The 23835-nt window shown below is 41.0% G+C and overlaps 1 protein-coding gene across 3 annotated transcripts; it reads right to left on the minus strand.

The window, feature by feature from the left end:
- Window positions 1–281: 281 nt before the first annotated feature.
- On the minus strand, window positions 282–22912 carry LOC116505070 (hepatitis A virus cellular receptor 2 homolog). 3 transcript variants are annotated; one of them, XM_032212385.1, is made up of 7 exons: window positions 22769–22912; window positions 19921–20268; window positions 17756–17844; window positions 15231–15308; window positions 13806–13935; window positions 4261–4300; window positions 282–2710 (listed from the first exon to the last, which is right to left on the minus strand). In XM_032212385.1, exons 1-7 carry the CDS (start codon window positions 22815–22817, stop codon window positions 2614–2616), a joined length of 831 nt encoding a protein of 276 aa, XP_032068276.1. In that variant the 5' UTR covers window positions 22818–22912; the 3' UTR covers window positions 282–2613. The 3 variants fall into 3 exon arrangements, with proteins under 3 accessions (XP_032068276.1, XP_032068277.1, XP_032068278.1); XM_032212386.1 differs by lacking the exon at window positions 15231–15308; XM_032212387.1 differs by lacking the exons at window positions 282–2710; window positions 4261–4300 and adding an exon at window positions 9539–9716.
- Between the last annotated feature and the right edge of the window lie 923 nt (window positions 22913–23835).

Here is a 23835-nt window from a genome sequence, read left to right on the forward strand (position 1 = left end):
AAAAAAAGTTATGAAAAAGGTTCCTGGAATAAGAGAACCATATATATATATATATATATATATATATATATATATATATATATATATATATATATATATATATATATATATACATACATACATACATACATACATACATACATATATATACACACACACACACACACACACACACACACATAAGTCTCTCATCCCATAATAATTTCAGTAGCCTCCAATGGGAAGATGTTTATCAAAGGAAGGTTTTATAATTGATGCAATTTCTTTTTATATAACTTCTTTTATTAAAGAAATGTTTGAAGGGATTAAAATAATACATAGAATGTACAATATAACACTGCAAGCTTCTCTTGCTGAATTGCTAAAACAGCTACATTAAAAGCTATTCCCAATCATTTCTAAGTAAACCTGGAAAAACTCATGGCTACATTAATATATCACATTCTTGGACTTCAGGCATTCTGTAGGGATTTAAAAACATGGTTGGGTCACTGAGTTGATCTGGATGGTAGCAAAGTCATGTTATTCAAAATATATTATGACTTTTGGATTGGTAAGTATTGGGGCTGTTTTGATCCAGTCCTACTCTACATTAGACATAAGAGACATTTTTTCTAATGTATTACAATTTTTAAAAAGTGTCAAGTTTATCACTTCAGTATGTTTTTTTCCTGTAAATGTCTCCCTTTTTCCCCAGCTAAAAAAGCAAAAGTATTCAGAAAAAGTCCTGTTCCCTGTTTTTGTTCCTTACTTCTTTAACAACACATTACATTAAAATGTAGTTCTTATTTTCACTTTCTAACATGTGACTTTAGCAAGTTCTGTAATGGTCAATGCCAAAAACTTTAAAGGAAACTTCTTGGTTTTTATATCCAGTTTGAAAATTAACTTAACATGAAATCATCAAAACTAATTAATAAGGAAAACTCAAATTTTTAGTACTGAAAACACACAGCACCTATGAGAGCAATATATTGGACCACCTTTTCTAGCACCTTTCTAGTGGGAAAGATGGCACTGGAAATGATAATGGGGGAAAGTGTATAAAGCATATGTTATACTGCAACTTCAAAATATACTTGGTTGTTTTAGTAGCATTCTATATCAGACAGTAATACAACAAAATCCTTGTTAATTATAATTTTCTATCAATTTCTGTGTTGTTTAAAAAAATATTTACTGTCCAACAAAGATAATTCAGTGACCACTTAAAGAATACACATAATTTTTATCATTAGAGGAAACATCATCTGAAATATAGTAGCATCAGTATTGCTTAGGTTTGTGTTAGTTATCAAAGAATGACAAATCTAGAAAAAAAATGTGAACTATGTACAATGGGAAGAAAAGTCTGCCTCAATTGGGAAGAGACAATAGAATGAAAAATAAAATGCAGACATATAACCTAGCAAATATTATAAATCCAAGTGCATCATCTGAGTGATGGTATTAGAGCAATTTGTGACCTTAGGACCACACTTCAAAACCCCATTCCAGAGCAGGATAGCAGTGGCCATAATTCTTGAAAAGTAGTGCATATTTTCTTGTTATTTTGAAATGGAAAACTGGGAGATGTAGGCATGTCATAGTTTTTTTAAAAAAATATAATCCCCCCCAAACTCTCAAAGAAGCATCTCCATCCAAATATTAGATGGTTCAATCTACTATGCATCCCTTATTCCTATGGATATATTAGTTGTGGCCTTTGGCCTATGGTAATGGTAATACAGAAATAAAAGCATTTTTTTTTTAAAAAAAATATTATTTACATTCATTTGCAAACCTGGCTCACAGGAATGAGGGAACAATAAATGACAAAGAAAAGCAAGATACAGAAATGATTCATACTCAGTGCAAACAAGATAGCAAAATAACCTATATGGGAGAAGTACAGCACACTACATCAAAAGGCATGAATAACCAATGGATGGTAAACTGAGTTTCATTGAGAAACAATAAGAAATGCCTGAGAAATCTATAACATATTATTGCACCTTCAAAAATTGTGGCTGAATTTCATAATAATGAAGAGATATCTTGTGAAATCAATACCTTATGCCCAAAAATGTCAACTGAGGTTAAGTCCATCAGCACTGTATTACCTACATTTCTATATCCCATCCAAATGCTCAAAAGAGGATGTAATAGGTCAGTATGCGCCAACTTCATAGGGCCATAACAGCCAAACATGAGCTCATAATTTTGTACTAACCAGCTATCCCATGGCTGCTTGTTTTTCACCGAATTTCAGCTAGTAAGAGAAAGCAAATAAGTAAAGCACTAATGCAGTTTGTCTCTACCTGTGGAAGATGGATGACAAACAAGCAGCCCAGGACACTGGGCTTAGTGTCAGAAGAAAGGAGAACTGGGTATTGGAGCACCATCTGAAACTGGCGCTCTCCTTCATGGTTTTAATAGGGAGGGATGCTAAACAAGGCACAATATTTCTTCTGAAAAATTGTGTGACAGATTCTCTTCACCTTCTCTATACATTCATTTGATTTCATTAATAAAAACAAAAGCTTGAATCTATATACGTCTATTACAAGATCTGTTTGCCAAATATGCTGATCCAAATACAGTGTCTTCGTCGAAATGAGTCTGCTCACGTAATTATTCAAAGCAGTGGTAAATATTTTCTGGCGCACGGACATGATCGCTGACAACATACGGAATGCCTTCAGTTGCTGAATTTGTAAATGCCACCTGACTGTAAAAATCAAAAGTACAAATCAGATTAGAATTTAACTGCCATGGTGAATTATGTCATAGACTTGCCCTCATGCCATAGGAACTCCGGCTGGGCATGAACGCAATATTACATTATGATTATCAGCCAATCATTGTCTTACCTTCCTCTTTGAAGACATTTAAATTGCAGATTATAATCATCTCTTGCGATTTTCATTTTTAACTATACATCCAGTAGAATAACACCTTTTACATCCTACAATTTCCTTGATTCAGCTTACTTATACTGAGTGCACTTATTCGGCTTCATTGTCAAAACTCCATGATTCAACTTAACAATACAGTTAATTTGGTTCCAGTGTTGCAAGAGGAAGAGAAGCTATTTTGATTCACTTTCTGCATTTAATGTTCTGCCTTAAATAGCATACAATATAATATTTTCATCTTTTAAATTGCTAATAAATTCATCTCCTCATGCATCTTAATGATGATATAACAGCATCCTACCAATAGGTTTGCTATCTTCCAGGCTGCTGCTGCTTCTGTTGTTGTTTTGGAAAAAGATTAGAAAATGGCATAGGAAAGCCTTCACAGCAGATACTACAAAATTCAGAATAAAATTAATCTCCATTTTGGGTCATAGCAGTAGCACTAGCAATAGCACTTATATTTATATACCACTTCATTGTGCTTTTATAGCCCTCTCTAACTAAGCTGTTTACAGAGTCAGCACATTACCCCCAATAATGAGGGTCCTTATTTTGCCCACCTCGGAAGGATGGACCTTGAGCCGGTAAGATTTGAACTGCTGAACTGCAGCTAGCAGTCAGCTGAAATAGCCTGCAGTACTCCACTCTAACCATTGTGCCACCTCAGCTCTTATAATGCAATTTCTGAAAAATCAGGTTGATTAGGAAGGAATTGCTAAGGGTGGGTGGGTGGGTGAATGTGCTTAGATTTACATAACTCATTCGAAGTATCTCAAGCTAAAAACAAAACAAAAACAGGAACTACACTTTTTTAGTTCAATTTTTCTTCCTTTCTTACTTCCTCCTTTCTTACTAATCTTAGTAGGCATCATTCTCCTCAGAATGTTCTTCTAAAAAAAAAAACCCAAAAGACATGTTTATTTATTTATTTATTGAGAAATGCCAAGAAAATTACCAAGTGCCTACTGAGATTGTTTTATTTAAACAATTTTTATCTTTTTCTTTCGGCAACAAAACTAAATTAAATATTCAAAATCTCTTAAGTTTCAAATTTGGATTTTTTTAATTTATTTTTTTTAGATTTGTACTTGCATCTATTTGATCACATGAAGCATTTCCTGTGTGCATGAATGCTGAGTTAGTAGTCTGAAATACAGGGAACTATTTTTGTGCATCCAATAAGTTTGAAGTGATGACTTTCAATGTTTAGGGTAGGTTGGAGTCAGCCTTTTTGAAGGTCAGTGCATTCATGAACTGTTAATATCATATTCATGTACTGTGTTTCCTTGTAATAGTTATACAATAAGTGGGACCTTTATTCTTCCTACCATTCAAAAGAAACAGATTTAATAGTAATTACCTTGTAGAATTAATTGTCATCTTCTTCTTGTCTCGACACCCTGCAAGATAATCAGAGCAGCAAATAATCTTAACTTGAAGATGAAACAATTTACTCAATTATTTTAAGAATGAGACATATATACAGGTATGTCTTTTCATTATCTACTTTCAGAAAATCATATGGTTTATTCACACACTCGTCTTTTTTTCTGGGCAGTCAAATCATGTACTTTGAGTGTGTCTGCACAGCATCCACTTCTAAAGTACACATGTAGTGAAGCTCAAATCACTACATACACAAAATCACAAAATCAAAATTTCAAAAACCAAACCTACTAATATTGCTTGTTATAAAAAGGGAGATTATCAAGCCCTACCAGGTAATAATTCTTCTCAGCCTTTCCTGATTTACATACCCTTGTTGAAAGTACAACTTTTACACTTCCCACTGTTTTAAAAACCATTTTCCCTCTTGCTTGCTTCACTTAATGATAATACTCATGTTCTAGCAAGGTCTGGCATAGTGAAATATCTAACTAAGCCAGAAGAAAGTTGATGGAGGTCTTAGAGATTGTGACATCTGACCAGGGTCAGGAGTCCCCCAGAATTCTGGAAAGTGGAAAGCTTTAATCTTTGCTTATTATATCATCTGGACTCCCACACATAGAATCAAAATCATGTGAAATATTAGTACTGCTTTATAAAACCTTAGTAAGATCACACCTCCGTTAAGACCAGCCTTTGGTTATCAAGGGAGACCAAGTGGAGTAAGTAGCTGGTTTTAGGTTTCTGGGTGTTATCATAAAATAGGACCTGCTCTGGGGCACTCACATATTAGCACTGGTCTGTTGTAATATAGTTCCTTGTGTAGGTGTGTGTCCTCCATGGCCTAGGTCACACTAGGGCCTGCAGGGTCACGCTGAATCACACAGGAGACAACTGGCTCCGAGAAAGCCATAACATCCTGATAGTGAATAACATAACATTCTGAGATGTGCCCTACCAATGACGCCCAGGATTTGACCATATATAGAGAGAACTTTCCTGAAGCAGTAGATTAGAAATTGTACTTTTACAGGCTGTTTTTTATCACATGCTATTGCTCCTCCTGCCTTTGTCCTGTCTCAATAAAAGGGGCTCTCAGGTTCTCATCTGGGTCGCTCCATCTCGAGAAAGTTCGTGTCCTGTCTTTTCTCAACATTGGCCTCATGGTCGACCCACGGGAACATCACATTTGGTAGCAGAGGATGGTTACTTCGCATTTGGTGACCTCGACGTGATAGACGTGATCGACGTGATAGATGTGACGTGATCTTCCTGTGTCATGGGCGAACAGCAGAAACTTCACATTTGGTGACCCCGACGTGATGCAACGTGACCGACGTGATCTTCCTGTGTCACCAGCCTTTCACTCATCCCCGACTTGGCAAAGTCTCGCAACCAGGGCCTGCCGTTAGCGAACGGAGCACCCTCCCAATCGTGAGTATGGGCTCAGGTTTCTCGAAGGCTCAGACTGCACACCTGCAGGAGCTTCGGGAAATCGTTAAATCGTCTGTTGCAATCTTTCAAGCGACAGACCATCCGCTTCCCATTCCCCTGAAAAAACATTTCCTCTCTCTATTGGCTTACATCTGAGAATTGTCCCATTTACCCTGAGAAGGGCTCTCTTAAAGTAACCTCGAGCCCTGCCGGAAGTTCTCACTACTTGGAGACTTCTTGTAAAATGCCTTCAAATTCATGAGGAAGATATGCAGGGGGCTGCTTTTAAGCCCTCGGAATCACCTCCCCCGCACTACGAGGAGATCGCCTCTCCTGCTGGCCAGGCGATGGCCCTCTCCGAGACCCCTCCAACTCCCCCGGCCTCTCCGGAAGAGAAGGTTTCCCCTCTCCCTTCCGCCCCTTCCCCCGCCCCGCAAGTGTGGCGTAGCGCTCTCCAAGACGCTCTGCGCGATGCTTACAATCAAGGGGACATGGAATTGGCAGAGGATTGTTTCCCCGTTTCCTTTCAAACCAACGCGGCTGGGGGGGTTGTGCCCACTCATAACTCAATCCCCTATAGAGTTGTTAAGGATCTTAAGCAAGCCGTTTCCACCTATGGGGTGCAATCCCCATACTGCAAGGGACTGTTCCAAAACCTTTTGTCAGGCATGCTTCTTACCCCCTCTCAGTTTGCCATTTGGACCTCCGAATACCTTAGAGAGATTAACAAGGCAATTGCCAAGGGTCTGTCCAACAATGTTACCGCCCCTCAGCTAAGGGGAGGGGATGGGTTTGATACGGGGCCTCTGCAGGCCATGCCCCCCCCGGGAAGCCCTTGGAATTCTTTTCACAGATGTTTCACAGAGCAATTGATTTATAGGATCCGAATTGGAATGGAGAAAAATGGTTTTGTGCATGTGTCAGTTTGTTTGTGTATGTGTTTGAGTGAGCGAAGGATCCAGTAAGGGAACTGCGCCTATTTAGTAGGTAAATTATGGGGACAGGTTGGGCAGTAGAGAGTACAGAGAAAGTGATGAAAGAGTGGGAGAGAGGAAGAAAGAAACAGAGTGAAAGTGACAGAAGAATGGAAAAGAGTGAAAGAGAATGTGAACAGAGGGACAGAGAGAGAAGAGAAGAAGAGGAAAGAGATATCCCACAGCCTTTATAACACCCCTGTGTTTGTTATAGAAAAGAAATCTGGTAAATGGCATTTTTTGCATGATTTGCGGGCTGTTAATAAAATTCTCCAACCCGTGGGAGCGCTGCGGCCTCCCCAATCCAAATTTGATTCCCCAAGAATGTGATCTCATGACACTTGTCCACTATTTCTCACCCTCCCTTTTTGCAGCCCTAATTACAAAAGCCCTTCCGCTCCAGTGGAAGCCTCCTTCAACAGCTTTTTTCCTATCAAAGATGCTACAACTGTCTTTGCCGATGGGAGCAAACATTGGGGAGCATGTGCCTGGCAGGAGGATGGTACATGGCACACCCAGCTCACAGAGCCACAAAAATCTGCTCAAAGAGATGAATTGGCCGCTTCCATCTTGGCCTTTCAGTTATTTGACAAACAACCTTTAACTTAATTCTTGCTAGTCTTTATGTGACTCAGATTATAACCTCTTTGTATGAGTCTTATCTCTCTTCTTCTATTGATTCACAACTTTTGTCTCTGTTTCTCACTTTACAAGGTCTTGTCTCCTCTCGCTGTCATTTTTTCCATGTCTCCCATATCAGCCTTTCCCTGGGCCTCTCCAGGAGGGCAATGATGTTGTTGACGCTGCGGCAGCAGCCCCCCCACCTCATGTCAATATTTGTTCTGCTATCACACCTTGGGATAGCCACTCTTACTTTCACCAGAATAAAAAAGCGCTCATAAAACCATTTGGCATTACTGCAAATGAGGCATCAGCAATTATTCAGCAGTGCCCTACCTGTAGCCGGCAAGTGCATTCCCTCCCGATGGGAGTTAATCCCTGAGGGACAGAGTGTTGCCAAATTTGGCAAATGCATGTTACCCAATATCCTCCATTTGCTCCTTGGAAATATTTACATGTTTCCATTGATACGTATTCAGGCTACATTATGGCATCCCCACAAAGGGGTGAAGCCACCAAACATGTTATTAATCATTGTATTCGGACCTTTGCATCGCTGGGACGCTCAAAAGAATTAAAAACAGACAATGGCCCCGCTTACACAGCCTTTGCTGCCTTTTGTAACCAATGGGGCATTGTGCATAAATTTGGCATTCCTTATAACAGCCAGGTTCAGGCGTTGGCTGAGCGCGCCAACCAGACATTAAAACATGCCCTGGACAGATATATTGGCAATAGGGGAAAATGCCCCCTGGCCTCCCAGCAGTGCAACACACCGGCAGCCCACCATCCTCGGCAGCGACTCGTCATTTTGCAGCTCCACCTACTGCAGACACCTCCCGTCCACCTGTCTACTGTCGCTGCTTGCCTGACTTGACGTGGCTTGAACCTGCTGACCTGATTACCTGGGGAAGGAACTACGCTGCAATCCAACTAAAAGACAAAGTTCTTTGGATTCCAGGACGGCACGTAAGACCATATTTGCCAAAACCACCTATACAACCACCTACACAAACACAGAAGCAGCCTGACCATGACCAACCAGCAGGAACCACAGCTTGAGGCTGTCTCTGTCTCTGACCTGGAAAACAGAGCAGAGCACCCTCCACCCTCCACTCCCCCGACCGGCTGCCCCGTCTTTTGCCGCAGATCCCCCTACTATGTGTTTGGTTGAATGCTACCTGTTGTCATTATTTGAACCAGTCCGGAGAAATTGAAACCAGTGTGGACATATTACATGATACCGTTCAAGCGGTTGGACAAACATATAAGGCCTTGGACTCCTGGTGGGACTGGATGACCTCTTGGTTACCTAATTTTATCTGGTTGGGAAATGTTTCCAAGACTGTTATAACCCTTGTTGCTTTGCTGATACTGTTGTGTTGCTGTATTCAATGTGTACCCTCTTTAGTAACTATGTGTAAGAATATACTCTCTAGCTTGGCTCCACAGAAGAACATTCACATTGCCAACCACATGGAGTTACATGAACAGTCAACCCCTTCATGGGGAAAGATCCCTTCCGCATGCCCAGCGACAAAGAAGGAGACGCTGCCTTTTAAAAAACAAAAACATTCCGGGTGTGTGTGTGCAGGGCAGTTTCTGCTGTCTGAAACACACATACACAGGGATGCAAAAACATCGTACCAGAAACATTTTTCCAGCCTAAACAGTCAGGACTCACTATGCAGCCTCATGTAACATGAACTATGTGAGCCAGCTACTCCCACACCTGCCCTTTCTCCCCGCTATGCCATGCAGCTGTAACTTTTTATTCCCCCTTTGCCCACCCTTTGCCATGATGTGATTTTCTATTGGTTTATTTGTAGAATGCTGTGATCAGCCCTATCAGATGAAGAAGAAGAGTCTTTTGACAAAAAGAAAATAAAAAAGTAGGAGATGTTGTAATATAGTTCCTTGTGTAGGTGTGTGTCCTCCATGGCCTAGGTCACACTAGGGCCTGCAGGGTCACGCTGAATCACACAGGAGACAACTGGCTCCGAGAAAGCCATAACATCCTGATAGTGAATAACATAACATTCTGAGATGTGCCCTACCAATGACGCCCAGGATTTGACCATATAGAGAGAACTTTCCTGAAGCAGTAGATTAGAAATTGTACTTTTACAGGCTGTTTTTTATCACATGCTATTGCTCCTCCTGCCTTTGTCCTGTCTCAATAAAAGGGGCTCTCAGGTTCTCATCTGGGTCGCTCCATCTCGAGAAAGTTCGTGTCCTGTCTTTTCTCAACATTGGCCTCATGGTTGACCCACGGGAACATCACATTTGGTAGCACAGGATGGTTACTTCGCATTTGGTGACCTCGACGTGATAGACGTGATCGACATGATAGATGTGACGTGATCTTCCTGTGTTATGGGCGAACAGCGGAAACTTCACACTGGTCAAAAGGATCAACACAGTTGGTTAATGATGATAGACCAGGACTCATAGGACACAGTTGTTGGTTAATGGTGATGGATCAGGATGGATTAATATCAAGTGATGAATCTTTCAAGGAGATCACTATTGTTTTCTTCTGACAACAATACTAAACAAATAAGGCTATGACTATCAAATATAAAAACATCTTCTAATTTACCCCCCCCCTCCTTTAAATGGATTGTGTAAAGCTGTATGGAAAAATATCATCTGACATAGAATCATTGTTCAATGATGTACTATCCATATTTATAACCAAGATGTTGCAATGGAGTTGGACTGGACAAATGTGCTACCCTTACCATTAAAATGGGGCAAATAGTGAAAATGAAGGAATCAAGATCCCTTCTGGAAATAACATCAAGAATCTGGATGAAGAACATCACTACAAATACCTGGACATTTTTCCAGCTGTGAGCATGAAACATACTAAAACCAAGAAGAAGTTTACAAGTGAATACATCTTGAAGAGTGAAGAAGATCTTAAAGTTCAAAGTGTGTATAGGAAATACCATCCAGGCAATTAACATTTGGGCAATTCCAAATGTTATTATTAGATACACAGCTGGAATAGTGGAGCAGACTCAGGCAGAACTAAAAGCCCTGGATAGGAAGATCAGAAAAATAATGACAATGGATCATCCATGCAGACTCTGTTATCAAGGAAAACAGGTAGGTGAGGAATGTTGCAAATATACCAGATGGCTGAAAAAGGGAAAAGAACAATTGGAATAATATCTAAAGGACAATGAAGAAGATGCAATAAAGCTACTATACCAGTGATGGTGAACCTATGGCACGCGTGCCACAGGTGGCACGCGGAGCCATTTGTCAGAGCACGCGAGGCGCTGCTCTGTCACCTGGTCAGAGCGCATGTGCTCGGGGCTCAGGTAATTCGGGGCCCAACTCATGCAGCGGGTCACATGCTCGACCTCGTATTCCTCTCGGAGCAGTGGATGTGTGATCTTGGTCTGAGGGGTAATGAGATCATACCCCTGTCGTGGTCAGACCACTGCCTACTGAGGCTTGACTTCCGGAGGCCAAACCCCCACCGTAGGGAGGAGGAACCGACCAGGTGGTTCCGCCCCAGGCGACTTATGGACCCGTTGAGGTTCCAGACGGAGCTTGGGGTAATTCCTGATACTCTCGCCCACAGTTCGGCGGAGACTCTGGTTGCCGCCTGGTACTCGGCGGCGTCAGAGTCTCTTGATCGGATTGCGCCACTACGGCCCCTCCGGGTCAGCGGATCCCGGAGACCTCCTTGGTTCACTGAGGAACTCCGGGAGAAGAAGCGCCGGAGGAGACGCCTAGAGCACCTGTGGAGGTCCGATAAGTCCGAGGCGAGACGAGCACTTCTGACTACCTGCACCAAGGACTACGTCCGGGCACTAAGAGCTGCCAAAAGAACACACATCTCCGCCTTGGTAGCGTCCGCCGAGTCACGCCCAGCCGCCCTGTTTAGGATCACCCGCTCCCTCCTTAATAGGAGGGATGCGGGAGACTCCCTGCAGGGTAGGGCTGAGGACTATGCTCAGTTCTTGGCGGACAAAGTGGCTCGGTTTTGGTCGGACTTGGACTCCACCGCAGTAGGCCCAGCCGAGACACAGGAGGATTACTTGGCAAATCATCTCTGGGTTGAGTTCCAGGATGTTGCCTCTGGGGATGTGGACAAGGCCATCCGAGCTGTAAGTGCCTCCACCTGTATTCTGGACCCGTGTCCCTCCTGGCTGGTTGCCAACAGCAGTGAGGTGACACATGGCTGGATCCAGGCGGTCATGACCGCCTCCCTTCGGGAGGGGCACTTCCCCACCGCACTCAAAGCGGCGGTGGTGAGACCCCGCCTGAAGAAACCATCCTTGGATCCAGCCATTTTAAACAACTTTCGTCCTGTCTCTAACCTCTCCTTTATTGGGAAGGTTGTGGAGAAGGTGGTGGCCTTCCAGCTTCAACGGGCCTTGGAGGAAGCTAGTTATCTTGACCCCTTCCAGTCCGGCTTCAGACCTGGTTACAGCACAGAAACCGCTTTGGTCGCATTGACCGATGATCTCTGGAGGGCCAGAGATGGAGGCCATGTGTCCATCCTGGTTCTCCTTGACCTCTCAGTGGCTTTCGATACCATCGACCATGGTATCCTTCTGCGACGACTGCGGGAGGTGGGGGTGGGAGGCACTGTTTTGCAGTGGTTCTCCTCCTACCTCTCGGACAGGTCGCAGTCGGTGTTGGTAGGGGGGCAGAGATCGCCCCTGAGGCCCCTAACATGCGGGGTGCTGCAGGGTTCGGTCTTATCCCCCCTCCTATTTAACATATACATGAAACCGCTGGGCGAGATCATTCGGAGGCACGGGATAAAATACCACCAATATGCGGACGATACGCAACTGTATCTGTCCGCCCCGTGCCAACTCAATGAAGCGGTGGACGTGATGAACCAGGGTCTTGAGGCCGTTAAGAACTGGATGAGCGCTAACAGACTGGTACTCAACCCGGACAAGACCGAGTGGCTGTTGTGTTTCCCTCCCAACAATTTGACCAATGTTCCAACACTTAGGCTGGGGGGTCAAATTTTATACCCCTCAGATAGGATCCGCAACCTAGGAGTCCTCCTGGATCCACAGCTGACCTTTGACCACCAGTTGTCAGCTGTGACCACGGGGGCATTTGCCCAGGTTCGCCTGGTCCGTCAGTTGCGGCCCTACCTAAACCGGGAGGCTCTCGCAACAGTCACTCGAGCCCTTGTGATCTCTAGGCTGGAATACTGCAATGGGCTCTACATGGGGTTGCCCTTGAAGTGCATCCGGCGACTGCAATTAGTCCAGAATGCAGCTGCACGAGTGATAGTGGGCGCACCGCGGTTCACCCACGTTACACCTATCCTCCACGAGCTGCACTGGCTACCTGTTGATCTCCGGGTGCGCTTCAGGGTACTGATGACCACCTTTAAAGCACTCCATGGTAGTGGATCTGGGTACTTGAGAGACCGCCTTCTGCCGATTACCTCCCTCCGACCGATTAGATCGCACAGACTGGGCCTCCTCCGAATTCCATCCGCCAGTCAATGTCGACTGGCGACTACACGGAGGAGAGCCTTTTCTGTTGCAGCTCCGACCCTGTGGAACGACCTCCCCGTCGAGATCCGTACCCTCACCACCATCCAGACCTTCCGCGCAGCCCTCAAGACCTGGCTCTCCCATCAGGTCTGCGGATAGGTTCCCAATGTACCCGCCCGAGTGTTGACTGTTGAATGAAAGTTGTGTTTTATTATTTTCTTTTGTTCGCACATTGTTTGTCTTTTGATATTGCACCCCCTTCCCTGTGATTGTAAGCCGCCCTGAGTCCCCTCAGGGAAAAGGGCGGCCTATAAATCTTAATAAAATGTAAATGTAAAAAAAATGTGCACACTGGCCAGCTGAGTTCACTCTTTTTAAAGCCATTTTTCGCCCTCACCAAGCTCCAGAGGCTTTAAAGGAGTCTGGGGAGGGCGAAAAGAGCCTCCCCGCCCCCTCCGGAGGCCCTCCAAAGGCTTCATGAGCTTCCATGAAGCCTCTGGAGCTCAAAAAACCGGCCCTATGGGCAAACCGGAAGTTTGGGAATGGACTTCCGGTTTGCTTGGAGGGTCGTTTTGACTGCTCCGTAGGCTTCAGGGAAGCCTCCTGAAGGTCCCTGAAGCCTCCAGAGGGCATCCGGGTGGGGCAGAAGAGGCTGTTTTCACCCTCCCCAGACTCCTATAAAGCCTCTGAAGTCTGGGGAGGGCGAAAAAAGCATGCAAAAAATGGGAGGTTGTGCCTGTAGTGCGCGCATGTGCACTGGGGGGTCATGCATTGCATTATGGGTGCAGCACATCCGCACACAACCCCCCTGCGCTCCTCCCACTTATGGCACGCAAGCCAAAAAAGGTTTGCCATCGTTGTACTATACCATGAAAGTTTATTGAATAACATAGAGACCAAAGTGGCCTATAAGAAAGACTAAATAAAATATGGCAAGACAAACTATTACATGACCAGCACACACACAAAAAAAGCCTCTTGATAATAGTCACAGTACTTACGCTTTATAAGTAGCAGGATTATAATGGCAAATAGAAGTACACACCATCCAATTCCAAAGTATAGGCCTATCTGATAAAGTAAATTCTTCCCTTGCTTCTTCACCATTATAGACGTATATAATGAAATATTCTGGAAAAGCAAATAAACAAAAAACATCACAGCAGAACCACGCTGAGCTAAAGAGTTTGTGCATTTAATGAAAGCTACCCAGAGTCAACTTGAGCCAGTAAGCTCTAAAATATATTAATTATTCATTAATTAATATAAAATAAATTAATTAATAACCAGGGTTGGGAGGACAGGCAGCAATTGCTTTAAAGAGCTCCTCCAAAAGTAAATTATATATATATATATATTTATTTATTTATCAGCACAAATAAAAACACAAATATAACAAAAGGCAACAGTAAAAATATTGGGTTTCTGTCGTGATGGACTCTTGTGACGAGCCGATTGACAGATGTTGGAAGCAGTTAGCTTCCTCCCATAATTGGGGCTTACCAGGGGTTGTGACACTAATATATACCTTCTTCCCTGGCTTCAGCTGATAAGGAGGAGACCTTTGGCTTGATGGCTAAGACGTTTGCCTAAGATGCAATACAGCACAGGTTCGAATCCCAGTAAGGGTATGGCTAGCTGATGAGAGCTAAATAGCTTGAAATAGATCTATACTAGTCTCCCTTTATTTATTTATCAGCACAAATAAAAACATATATATATATATATATATATATATATATATATATATATATATGTGTGTGTGTGTGTGTGTGTGTGTGTGTGTGTGTGTGTGTGTGTGTGTATGTGTTTTATTTGTGCTGATATTTGTGCTAATATATATATATATATATATATATATATATATATATATGTACGTAGGTAGGTAGGTAGGTAGGTAGGTAGGTATAGGTGTGTTTGTGTGTGCGTGTGTGTGTGTGTATGTATGTATGTATGTATGTATGTATGCATGTATGTATTTAGTGTCACAACCCCTGATATGCCCAAATATGGGAGAAAGCTTACTGATTCCTTTTTTCTGTCTATCGGCTCGTCACAAGAGACCATCCAGACAGAAACCCAATATTTTTACTGTTGCCTTTATTATATTTATTTAACACACACACACACACACACACACACATATATACATATATAATCTATGCCAAACTTTTACAAAAGCACATATTATGTGGCTACTATTTGTTTTAGATACATTTTAACAACACTACAAGCCAGGATTTTTAAGAATGGGGAAAAGGAGAAAGAGACAGCACTCTGCAACATAGAGTTCATCCAAGCCATTGAAGCAGTAGAAAATGGAAGTTTATACCACAAACCGACAGTCTGTTCCAGTAAGTAACTCATCAGCAGTCACCAGCAGTCAGATAAATTTAATTTATGTGACTCATTGGAATGGGACTTACAAACCGAACTTGAAAGCAAACCGCATGTAGAACTTTCCTCCTCTCTCTCTCAGAGAATGGTTCCCCCCCACACACACCCTGGAACAGGAGGGAAATGTAATAAATTTAAAGGGGGAAATGTGACAGATTTCCTCTCTAGACAATGTTTGTTTATAGCTCAAACTATAAACTCAATCTATGAACTTTTATCAACTGTCATAAATAAGGTTGACTGCCTGAAATAATCTTTTGCAAAGTTTGTTAGGAGCCACTCAAATACTGCAGAAGGACTTGGGAGGACATGGGATGGCTAATTTAGAAAATGAAACCAGAGAAGGCCTTTGTCTTCCTTCCAAAAATGTCAATACTCACAAAGAAAACACTCAGTCAGGTAAAGGTTCAAGAGATGACCAATATAACTACAGTCTGCAGACTAACCAAGTTACCTTGCAAATCTACGACAACAGAATGAATAGAGCAGGTTGGAGAGACAGAAAAGCTCTTAGGCTGTCGCTGAGCTAGCTGCTCCACTGTGAACTCACTCTTATAGATCTACTACATACAGAGTGGCTGCCACTCAAGCAGCCTACAATTCCCTCTATGCTCTTTAGAATGAAGCCCTTTCTGAGCACCGTTTCTATTATTAACATTATTAGCGTTCATTAAAGTTAATAGGAGCATTTATCCCATTAATTCAAGATTTTAGTACAAGAAAGCCATTCATCAGATTACTTCCCATTCATTTGTTTCTAACTCTTCCTCAGACCTGACACTTCTAAGGTGTTTGTGTGTGTTTAAGAAAGATGTATTCAAACTTTAAAAGTATATAGTTATAAATTCAAAATTTGATCCACAAAAGAGTCAAGTGGCTCTCACATGTATCTTGTTTGGGGAATTAGTCACAAGAAAAGTCACAAAATGTGCAAGTCTTCAGATAAACTTTGGAAAATTGCTAAAAGAAGAAGAGGAAAAGGAGGAGGAAGAGGAAGAAGCTAAAAGAAGAAGTTGTGATGTGAAAAAAGCCCATGCCACGCAGTTAGTAGCAATCTTAAAATGAGACATGGTGGGAGACTGCAAAAATAGTATCTTTACTATCTAACAGTAAAATTGTTGCAATTCCGTTTATTATAATTCTTGGAATTTTGGTGATGTAGATACTAATAGTATTTAGATACACACACAGTATTCCAACTGTGATTTCGACTTTCTTCATCACTGGTTGTTTATTAGGTGTGTCACAGAAGGAGAGAATTGAGTATAATAATAATGTTGGCCTTCAATCTTTACTTTTTAAATTTGAATTCAGGGTTTTTATTTGTTTTTGCAAACTGTGCAATGTTAAATAGAATATCCCCAGAACTGGGAAGGTAAAAAAAAAAAATAGTCCCTCACTCTTGCTAACATTGAGTCTGAGTGTGCTCTTCCCAAGCCAGATCTCCACAGACTCCAGGCATTGGGTCAGGACCTCAACAGCATCACAAAATCCGCCTGGTGTTGAATTGTACAACTAAATAATAGTGTGTTGCTGATACCTGACCTAACCCAGCATATCATGATAAAATATATCAGAAATTGCTGGGAGCACCAGGATGAACATCAATCGCATCCCAGTTCTACCACAGATCATTGATAAATACAACAATGTTGACTATGAAAGCAAACTGGTATGGGTCCAGATAATGTGTTTCTTTAGGGTCTTCTGGGACTGAACCCTGACCATCCTCTCCTACCACCTCCCCCTTAAAATGGAAGGTTGGAAACTGGATTGAAATTACCCAGGATCATTAAGTCCAAAGATAATATCTTAAGAAGCAGATGTCCCATGGCCTCTTTCAAGGCATTAGGGATTACCCTTTCCTGGATCTAATAGATGTCCAAGTGTAGAAAGTGCAGAACTTCAGTACACTTTTAAAGAACTGAATTTACTCAAGATATTCATATAAAACCTTGCCTCAGGCAGTTCAACTGGACATGTCTACTCAGATTCCAATTCTAAGCAGATCCAAGAAGTTTTATTTGCCAGATAGCAAGAATGTTCCTCACAGTAGCCCTGCACATAGTCCAATGACACATCCCTTCCCACCAGGAATTGGGTCACCTAAAACAAGGCCACTATCGGCAAACACTTCCCACAATTTAATCCATAGTATGGGTTATATTTTGATTCAATTTGCTCTTCATCTTCCTCCAAAGCCATACTAGGATTCTCTTCTGGTTCTTCATCTCTCAAAGCTCCTCAGGAAATTAATTCTCTATTTTCTCAATGCTATTTCCATTATTTATATAACCCAGAATAAACCTCTTAGAACATGATAGTTATGATATGGCAAGGATGGGAGCCCAATGATTCACAGACACTGACACTTTCCCCCTTTTTGTCATCAAACCCTCACTAAAATTTATAGCCAATTCCTGGAAATTGAAAACACAAAGGAGAAGTAGATAAAGCATACTAGGTTTCAGAAGACTTAGCATAAATAGCTACCAATTAATATGCACACACAGAGAAACACAGAAACATAAAAAACTTTTATATTGATACTTACATTAAGTGGAGATTCACTAATAACTACCGATGTTGGTTCAGAAACAAAATTAGATGTAGTAAAATATATAGGTGTTGTATGAAGCGATGCTGAAAAAGAAGAGTATTAATACAGAATAAAACAAATTTGTATTCATATAACTCTATCTATCTTTAGAAGAGAGAGAGGGGAGAGAAGGAGGGAGGGGGAGAGAAGGAGAGAGAGGGGGAAAAGCTAGCTAGCTTTTGGAAGACAGAATACCATAAAATTGGTAAGGATCATTCATTCTATTTTTTCAAAATTCACCATTTTCACCACTAAGCAAATCTTATAGTGTTAGACTGATATTTGTGTCTGAACATGCTTTTTGGGGTTCATGATAGTTTTAATTGGATCATATAACTTGAAACACATCATTTCAAATGACATACAAACCCATAAAAGAAGAGACAGATATCACAATCTCTGGAACTTAAAAATATATTATCCACTTTCGATAACCTCTGCTGACATTGTCAGAGTGTAAAAACTACCATTGAGGAGATATTTACCTTTATACATCATTGATCAATTTGGCTATTCATTATGTGCATGATAGGACCATCCATCCACCTCCCACCTGTAATTAGCTCTGTCATTTTTGCTTCAGACATGTTAATTGATGAAGGCTTAACTCCTATTGCTTCCTCCCCTATTGCGTACCGCTTGGGCTGCTCATTCCAAGGGAATGATGCTGAGCTGTCAGATGTTGCTTTGATAGCATTCTCTCTGGCCTCCTCCCATACACTGTTGCTTTCCGCCTCACAGGCATATTTGATATATCAACCAAATTCATTTATTATTTCACCTATCACGTATATAATGGTCAAATTGGTCAATGATGTATAAAGGCAAATATCTCCTCAATGGTAGCTTTTACACTCTGACGATGTTAGAGGTTAATGAAAGCTAAGAGGATAATATATTTTAAGTTACAGAGATTGTGATGTCTGCCTCTTCTTTTATAGCTACACCTGGAACTTGTATTTTTAGGAGAGTTCGCAATACAGACCGAGACATATATTTATAAATATACACGTGTGTGTGTGTGTGTGTGTGTGTGTGTGTACATGAATATACATATACACACCATGTTTCCACAAAAATAAGACATGGTCTTATTTTCTTTTGACCCCCGAAATATAGCCTTGGCCTTATTATCAGAGGAGGGGGCTTATTATTTTGGAACTAGGCTCTTTGGGAGCCTGCTCACAAGAGAGCAGATGCCCAGCAACCCCCCTCTCTAGCTGGGCAGAGCACCACTCACTTATCCAGTGGTATCCTGAAGGTGCCAAGCCATATGAACGAAGGGGGGGGACCAGCACTCCTCTTGCTGGCTCAGTGAGTGGCACTCTGCCCAGCCGAAGAGGGGTTGTGTGAGTGCCTGTCCCCGCCATTCACGTGCCTCCCAGTCATCACCACAACCTGGCCAGCTCTCCCTGCAGGACCAGGGCTTCCGCTGCCATCCCTCCACTGAGGATGGCTTCTTCTGAGAGGCTGGTTAGACCAGCTGCTAGATGCTGAGTCTTCCAGGAGCTGGGGCAGAGTCTTCCAGCAGTGGCCACTCTGGGAGTCTGCTTCCTGCTCTATGGTTGTTGCCCAGCTGCTGGAAGACTCTCTGCCCCAGCTGCCGGAAGACTCGGCAGCAGGCAGCTGGCCTAATCAGCTGGAGGGGGGGTTGTCCACTGGGCTCATTTTTGGGGGTGGGTGTATATTTTTGCCCACCCCATATTTTGTGTGTGTGTGTGTGTGTGTGTGTGTATACACATACATACATACATATATACACATATACATACATGTAGATGAACACATACATACATACATACATACCAAAGTGTATATGTGTAAATAGAGTTGTATCTTTTATAAAGAACACAGTAGAAGAATTCCATATCAAATGAAATCCAGAACCAGTAATATTAATGATTATATCATAATTCATAAATAGCACATACATAATAGATAACACATGTAAATATCATTTTGTATATAATTTTAGATGATACTGACACTACAGTGAGAGAGTGTCATTAGATGAAGTTTATAAAAATAATACTTTTCAAACTTACAAGCATATTTTTTTAAAAAATAATCCTTTGTATTGTACCGAAGGAGCATGTGACAAATTTAAATCTTTTGCTCACCTTCCTTGATCAGTAATTTGAAAAGCATTTTCCCATCATTGAACAAGCCATCGTATTCCACTCGACAACAATATGTCCCCACATCATCTTCTGTAATGTTAGCAATAGTCAGAGATACATCTCCTTGACTGACACTTCCCATTAGATGGTATTTTTGGAGTCGCCCATGTATCTCCAATTTTTTATTAATGCTAATCATTTTCTTGGAACAACTACCCATTGAAGGGCAACTTCGTCCCCAACATGTATCTGTGAGTCCATTATCCTTAACTGAATAATGACAGGGTAAAGTGATGTTTTCACCCACACTTCCTTGTATGACAGTTTCAGCATATGTTGTGAAGCAACTTGTAAAAGAAATGTTACAATTATACAATTGTATCACAGCGGCCAGTTTTTTCGCCGGATTTGGCATTGGTTACTAGTCGGGCCCCACCCAGGGGCCTAGGACGTCGTAACGTATTTTCGTAATATGCGTGCAGATCCAAGCAGTGCAGCTTTTTGCATTTGACTGATGGTGATTTTGTCAATTTTTAACTGTTTTAAATGTAATTCCAGTGCTTTTGGAATAGCACCTAGTGTGCCAATTACCACTGGAATTACCACTGCTGGTTTGTGCCATAGTAGTTGAATTTCAATTTTTAAGTCCTGGTATTTTGTGATTTTTTCATGTTCCTTCTCAGCGACCCTGCTATCACCTGGTATTGCGATGTCTATGATTGTGACCTTATTTTTCTCAACCAGTGTGATGTCTGGTGTATTATGCGCCAGTATTTTGTCTGTTTGTATGTGAAAATCCCACAAGATCTTGACCATCTGATTTTCGGTGACTTTTTCAGGCTGATGTTCCCACCAGTTTGTTGCTGTTTTAATATTATAATTTTTGCACAAATTCCAATGGATCATTTGTGCTACTGAATTGTGCCGCAACTTATAATCAGTCTGCGCGATTTTCTTACAGCAGCTGAGTATGTGATCAACAGTTTCATCAGCTTCTTTGCAAAGTCTGCATTTGGCATCATCAGAGGATTTTTCGATTTTGGCCTTAATGGCATTTGTGCGGATAGCTTGTTCTTGCGCAGCCAGGATTAGTGACTCTGTTTCTTTCTTTAATGTACCTGTTGTTAACCATAACCAAGTTTGTTCACTGTCCACTTTATCTTTTATTTTTTCCAGAAATTGGCCATGCAGTACTTTATTCTGCCAACTCTCCATTCTTGATTTTATCACATCTTTTCTGTATTCTTGTTTCGTCTGTTGGGCCTTCAGTAGATTTTTGTTCTTTACTTCAATTAATAGATGTTCTTGACTTTCTATTATTATTATTATTATTATTATTATTATTATTATTATTATTAAAAAAATATTGGATTGGGACAAATTAGGCCATGGCTTCTAAAAGAATTTTCTTCTAATCAGCTTTACTTAGAAGAATGAATTTATCATCTGAAATATCCTCCCAACCAGATACTATGACATGACTGCCTCAGTTTGCTGAGTAATATAAAGAAAATAAAAGCAGGATGGAAATGCTGATTAAAACACATACCCACGCACACTCTGTGGTTGCCTGCCAGGAACTCTATTTCTTCCCTCCAAATTAAATTTTTATGGCGATGTAACCTTTTTTAAAATGTTCATAAAATGAAAAAATTCAGCAACATGTCCTCACTGTGGAAGTTCTGTTTATGTAATAGTTGGTTACTAAACAGGACATTATTTATAACATGTTGTAACTTTTTCTGACGGAGGTTCTACAGCATCTTCACTCATTATCTTCTCAGTCTAGCAAACAACTGGTTTCTTAGTGGATTAGGTGGTATCTTACGATAGTAAAAATGAAAGAACACTTAATTACTCAGTTGCTATGACAGGAAAACCTTTTGTGATTCAGAGCTAGCATATGATGAAGGGTCACCTTGCCGGGGAAACAGGCAATTGATAAATAAAAAATAAATAGATAGATGATAGATAGATAGATAGATAGATAGATAGATAGATAGATAGATAGATAGATAGATAGAATCCTGCAATTAAAAACTTTAAAAGCTTATTTTTATTTTCAGAGATTGTTTCTCGTATCTTCACACCATTTTTATCACTATATACAGTAGATAGAAGGCCACATTTTCCAATTTTATTCTTATTTTATAAAACTGGGGAAATATAATTAAGTCACATATTTGCACAATAGAGATAATGCTCAATTGAGAAACCTCAGAAGTTCTTAGTGCACAGTTGTCACTGCTGTCTATTTTAAGCCAGATAACCATGAACATTGGAATTAATGTTAGATATATAGTCTCAACATGATTACAGCTAATCCTTTCCAATTGGCATTAATGAAGATTACAGATCACCCACTGCCTATACTTAGTTGCCCTACACAGGGTAATCAAGGAGTCTCAAATTTGCAAATGTTATTTGTAAAAATATGTACATTTTATTTTGACCTTTGCTTCTTCTTGCACTCATATTAGAAAAATAATTCAGATGTAATATTGGAAATTAATAGGATCAACTTCAATTGATAATCTGAATAAGACAGTGCTGGTGTTGGGTTAAGACAAGCATGTAAACTACCTTTATTTCCTACCATGTAAAAAATAACATATGAAGATGATGTCAATATATTAATTTTCAGTCATTCATCCATTCCAATTCTATCATGTTTGTTCAGATGTGAACCATTCTAATTTGCATCCTAGTATTGGAATGGCAGCCTTAAAATACATGCAATAACTTGCCAAAATTCTAAACAAAATCATACTAACAAATCCTCTAAGAGACTGAAGCAATGCTGTTACAAAGATGTTATCTATGTGTAGCTTTAGGAAAATTTAGTTACCTGTTAATATCATGAGCAGGATCTGTTTCAGAAGCAAGCAAGAAAACATCGTAAAGAACAAACCGTAGAAAATATTCCTTCCTACCTATTTATTAATAGATGGCTTGTTTCCCAAACAAGATTCTGAACTTCTCTGACTTCTAACTGCTGCATGTCATCAATCACAGTGCACTTTATGTAGCTTTGAGCAGAACTCCCTCTTCCTGTCATAAATTTAGCAGCCTCTAGAAAGAGGTCTTGCCTGAAACAGTCGTGTGGACACGACTGTGAACATGCTCAAATTGGATGGGACAGGACGGGATGAGATGAAACAGAACAGAATAGAATAGAAAACACCAATTGAGAATTGGATTTCTGCTGGGTTTGCTTTAGCTTTGAAATCCTACTATTGGGACAAAAAAAATTACAACTGTAAAATACTTCCTTAATTCAGAGTCAGCGTAAGGTACAGCTGCATAAATTCAAACTACTTATTTAATTAAAGCAATTAATTAAGCAAATACGTTGTCCAATGGACAGTGGTGGGCTGCTACCGGTTCGGATGAATTGGTAATTCTGACGATCAGCTGGCCCTGCCCTCTTGCCTCCACCCTATACTGTCTTATATTTCTTTCTTTCTGGTTCAGCTGATTTGCGCTGCTCTATCAAATTACTGTATTTTGAACACTGCGTGTGCGCACACCAAGCACGTGGTCACCGAACTGATGGCATGAAAGGCTTACAAAGTACATGACCCCAAACTGAACAAAAATATAATTTTACAGTTGGAGGTTCTCTATCAAAAATGTCTCATTTTTAGATGCTGCATAGCAAATTCTTGGGAAATATGGTGCTACCAAGAGGCCATTCCTACCAGAGCTTATTTTTTTCTCCATAAAAGCTTCCACTGATAACAAGAGTTCTAAAAACAGCCACAGTATGCATCTGTTTCTTGAAAGGGAATACAGGTCCATTCAGGCCAGGTAGATTTCTCAATTCCTTGACTAGGGAATTCCCTATTCATAGTCCCCCAGCGCCGCTGCCCCCAGCACCACCTCTACCACTTTCTTTCTTTCCAAGAATGCTTC

Source organism: Thamnophis elegans, chromosome 2 (assembly GCF_009769535.1).
Source record: "Thamnophis elegans isolate rThaEle1 chromosome 2, rThaEle1.pri, whole genome shotgun sequence".
Lineage (NCBI taxonomy): Eukaryota > Metazoa > Chordata > Lepidosauria > Squamata > Colubridae > Thamnophis > Thamnophis elegans.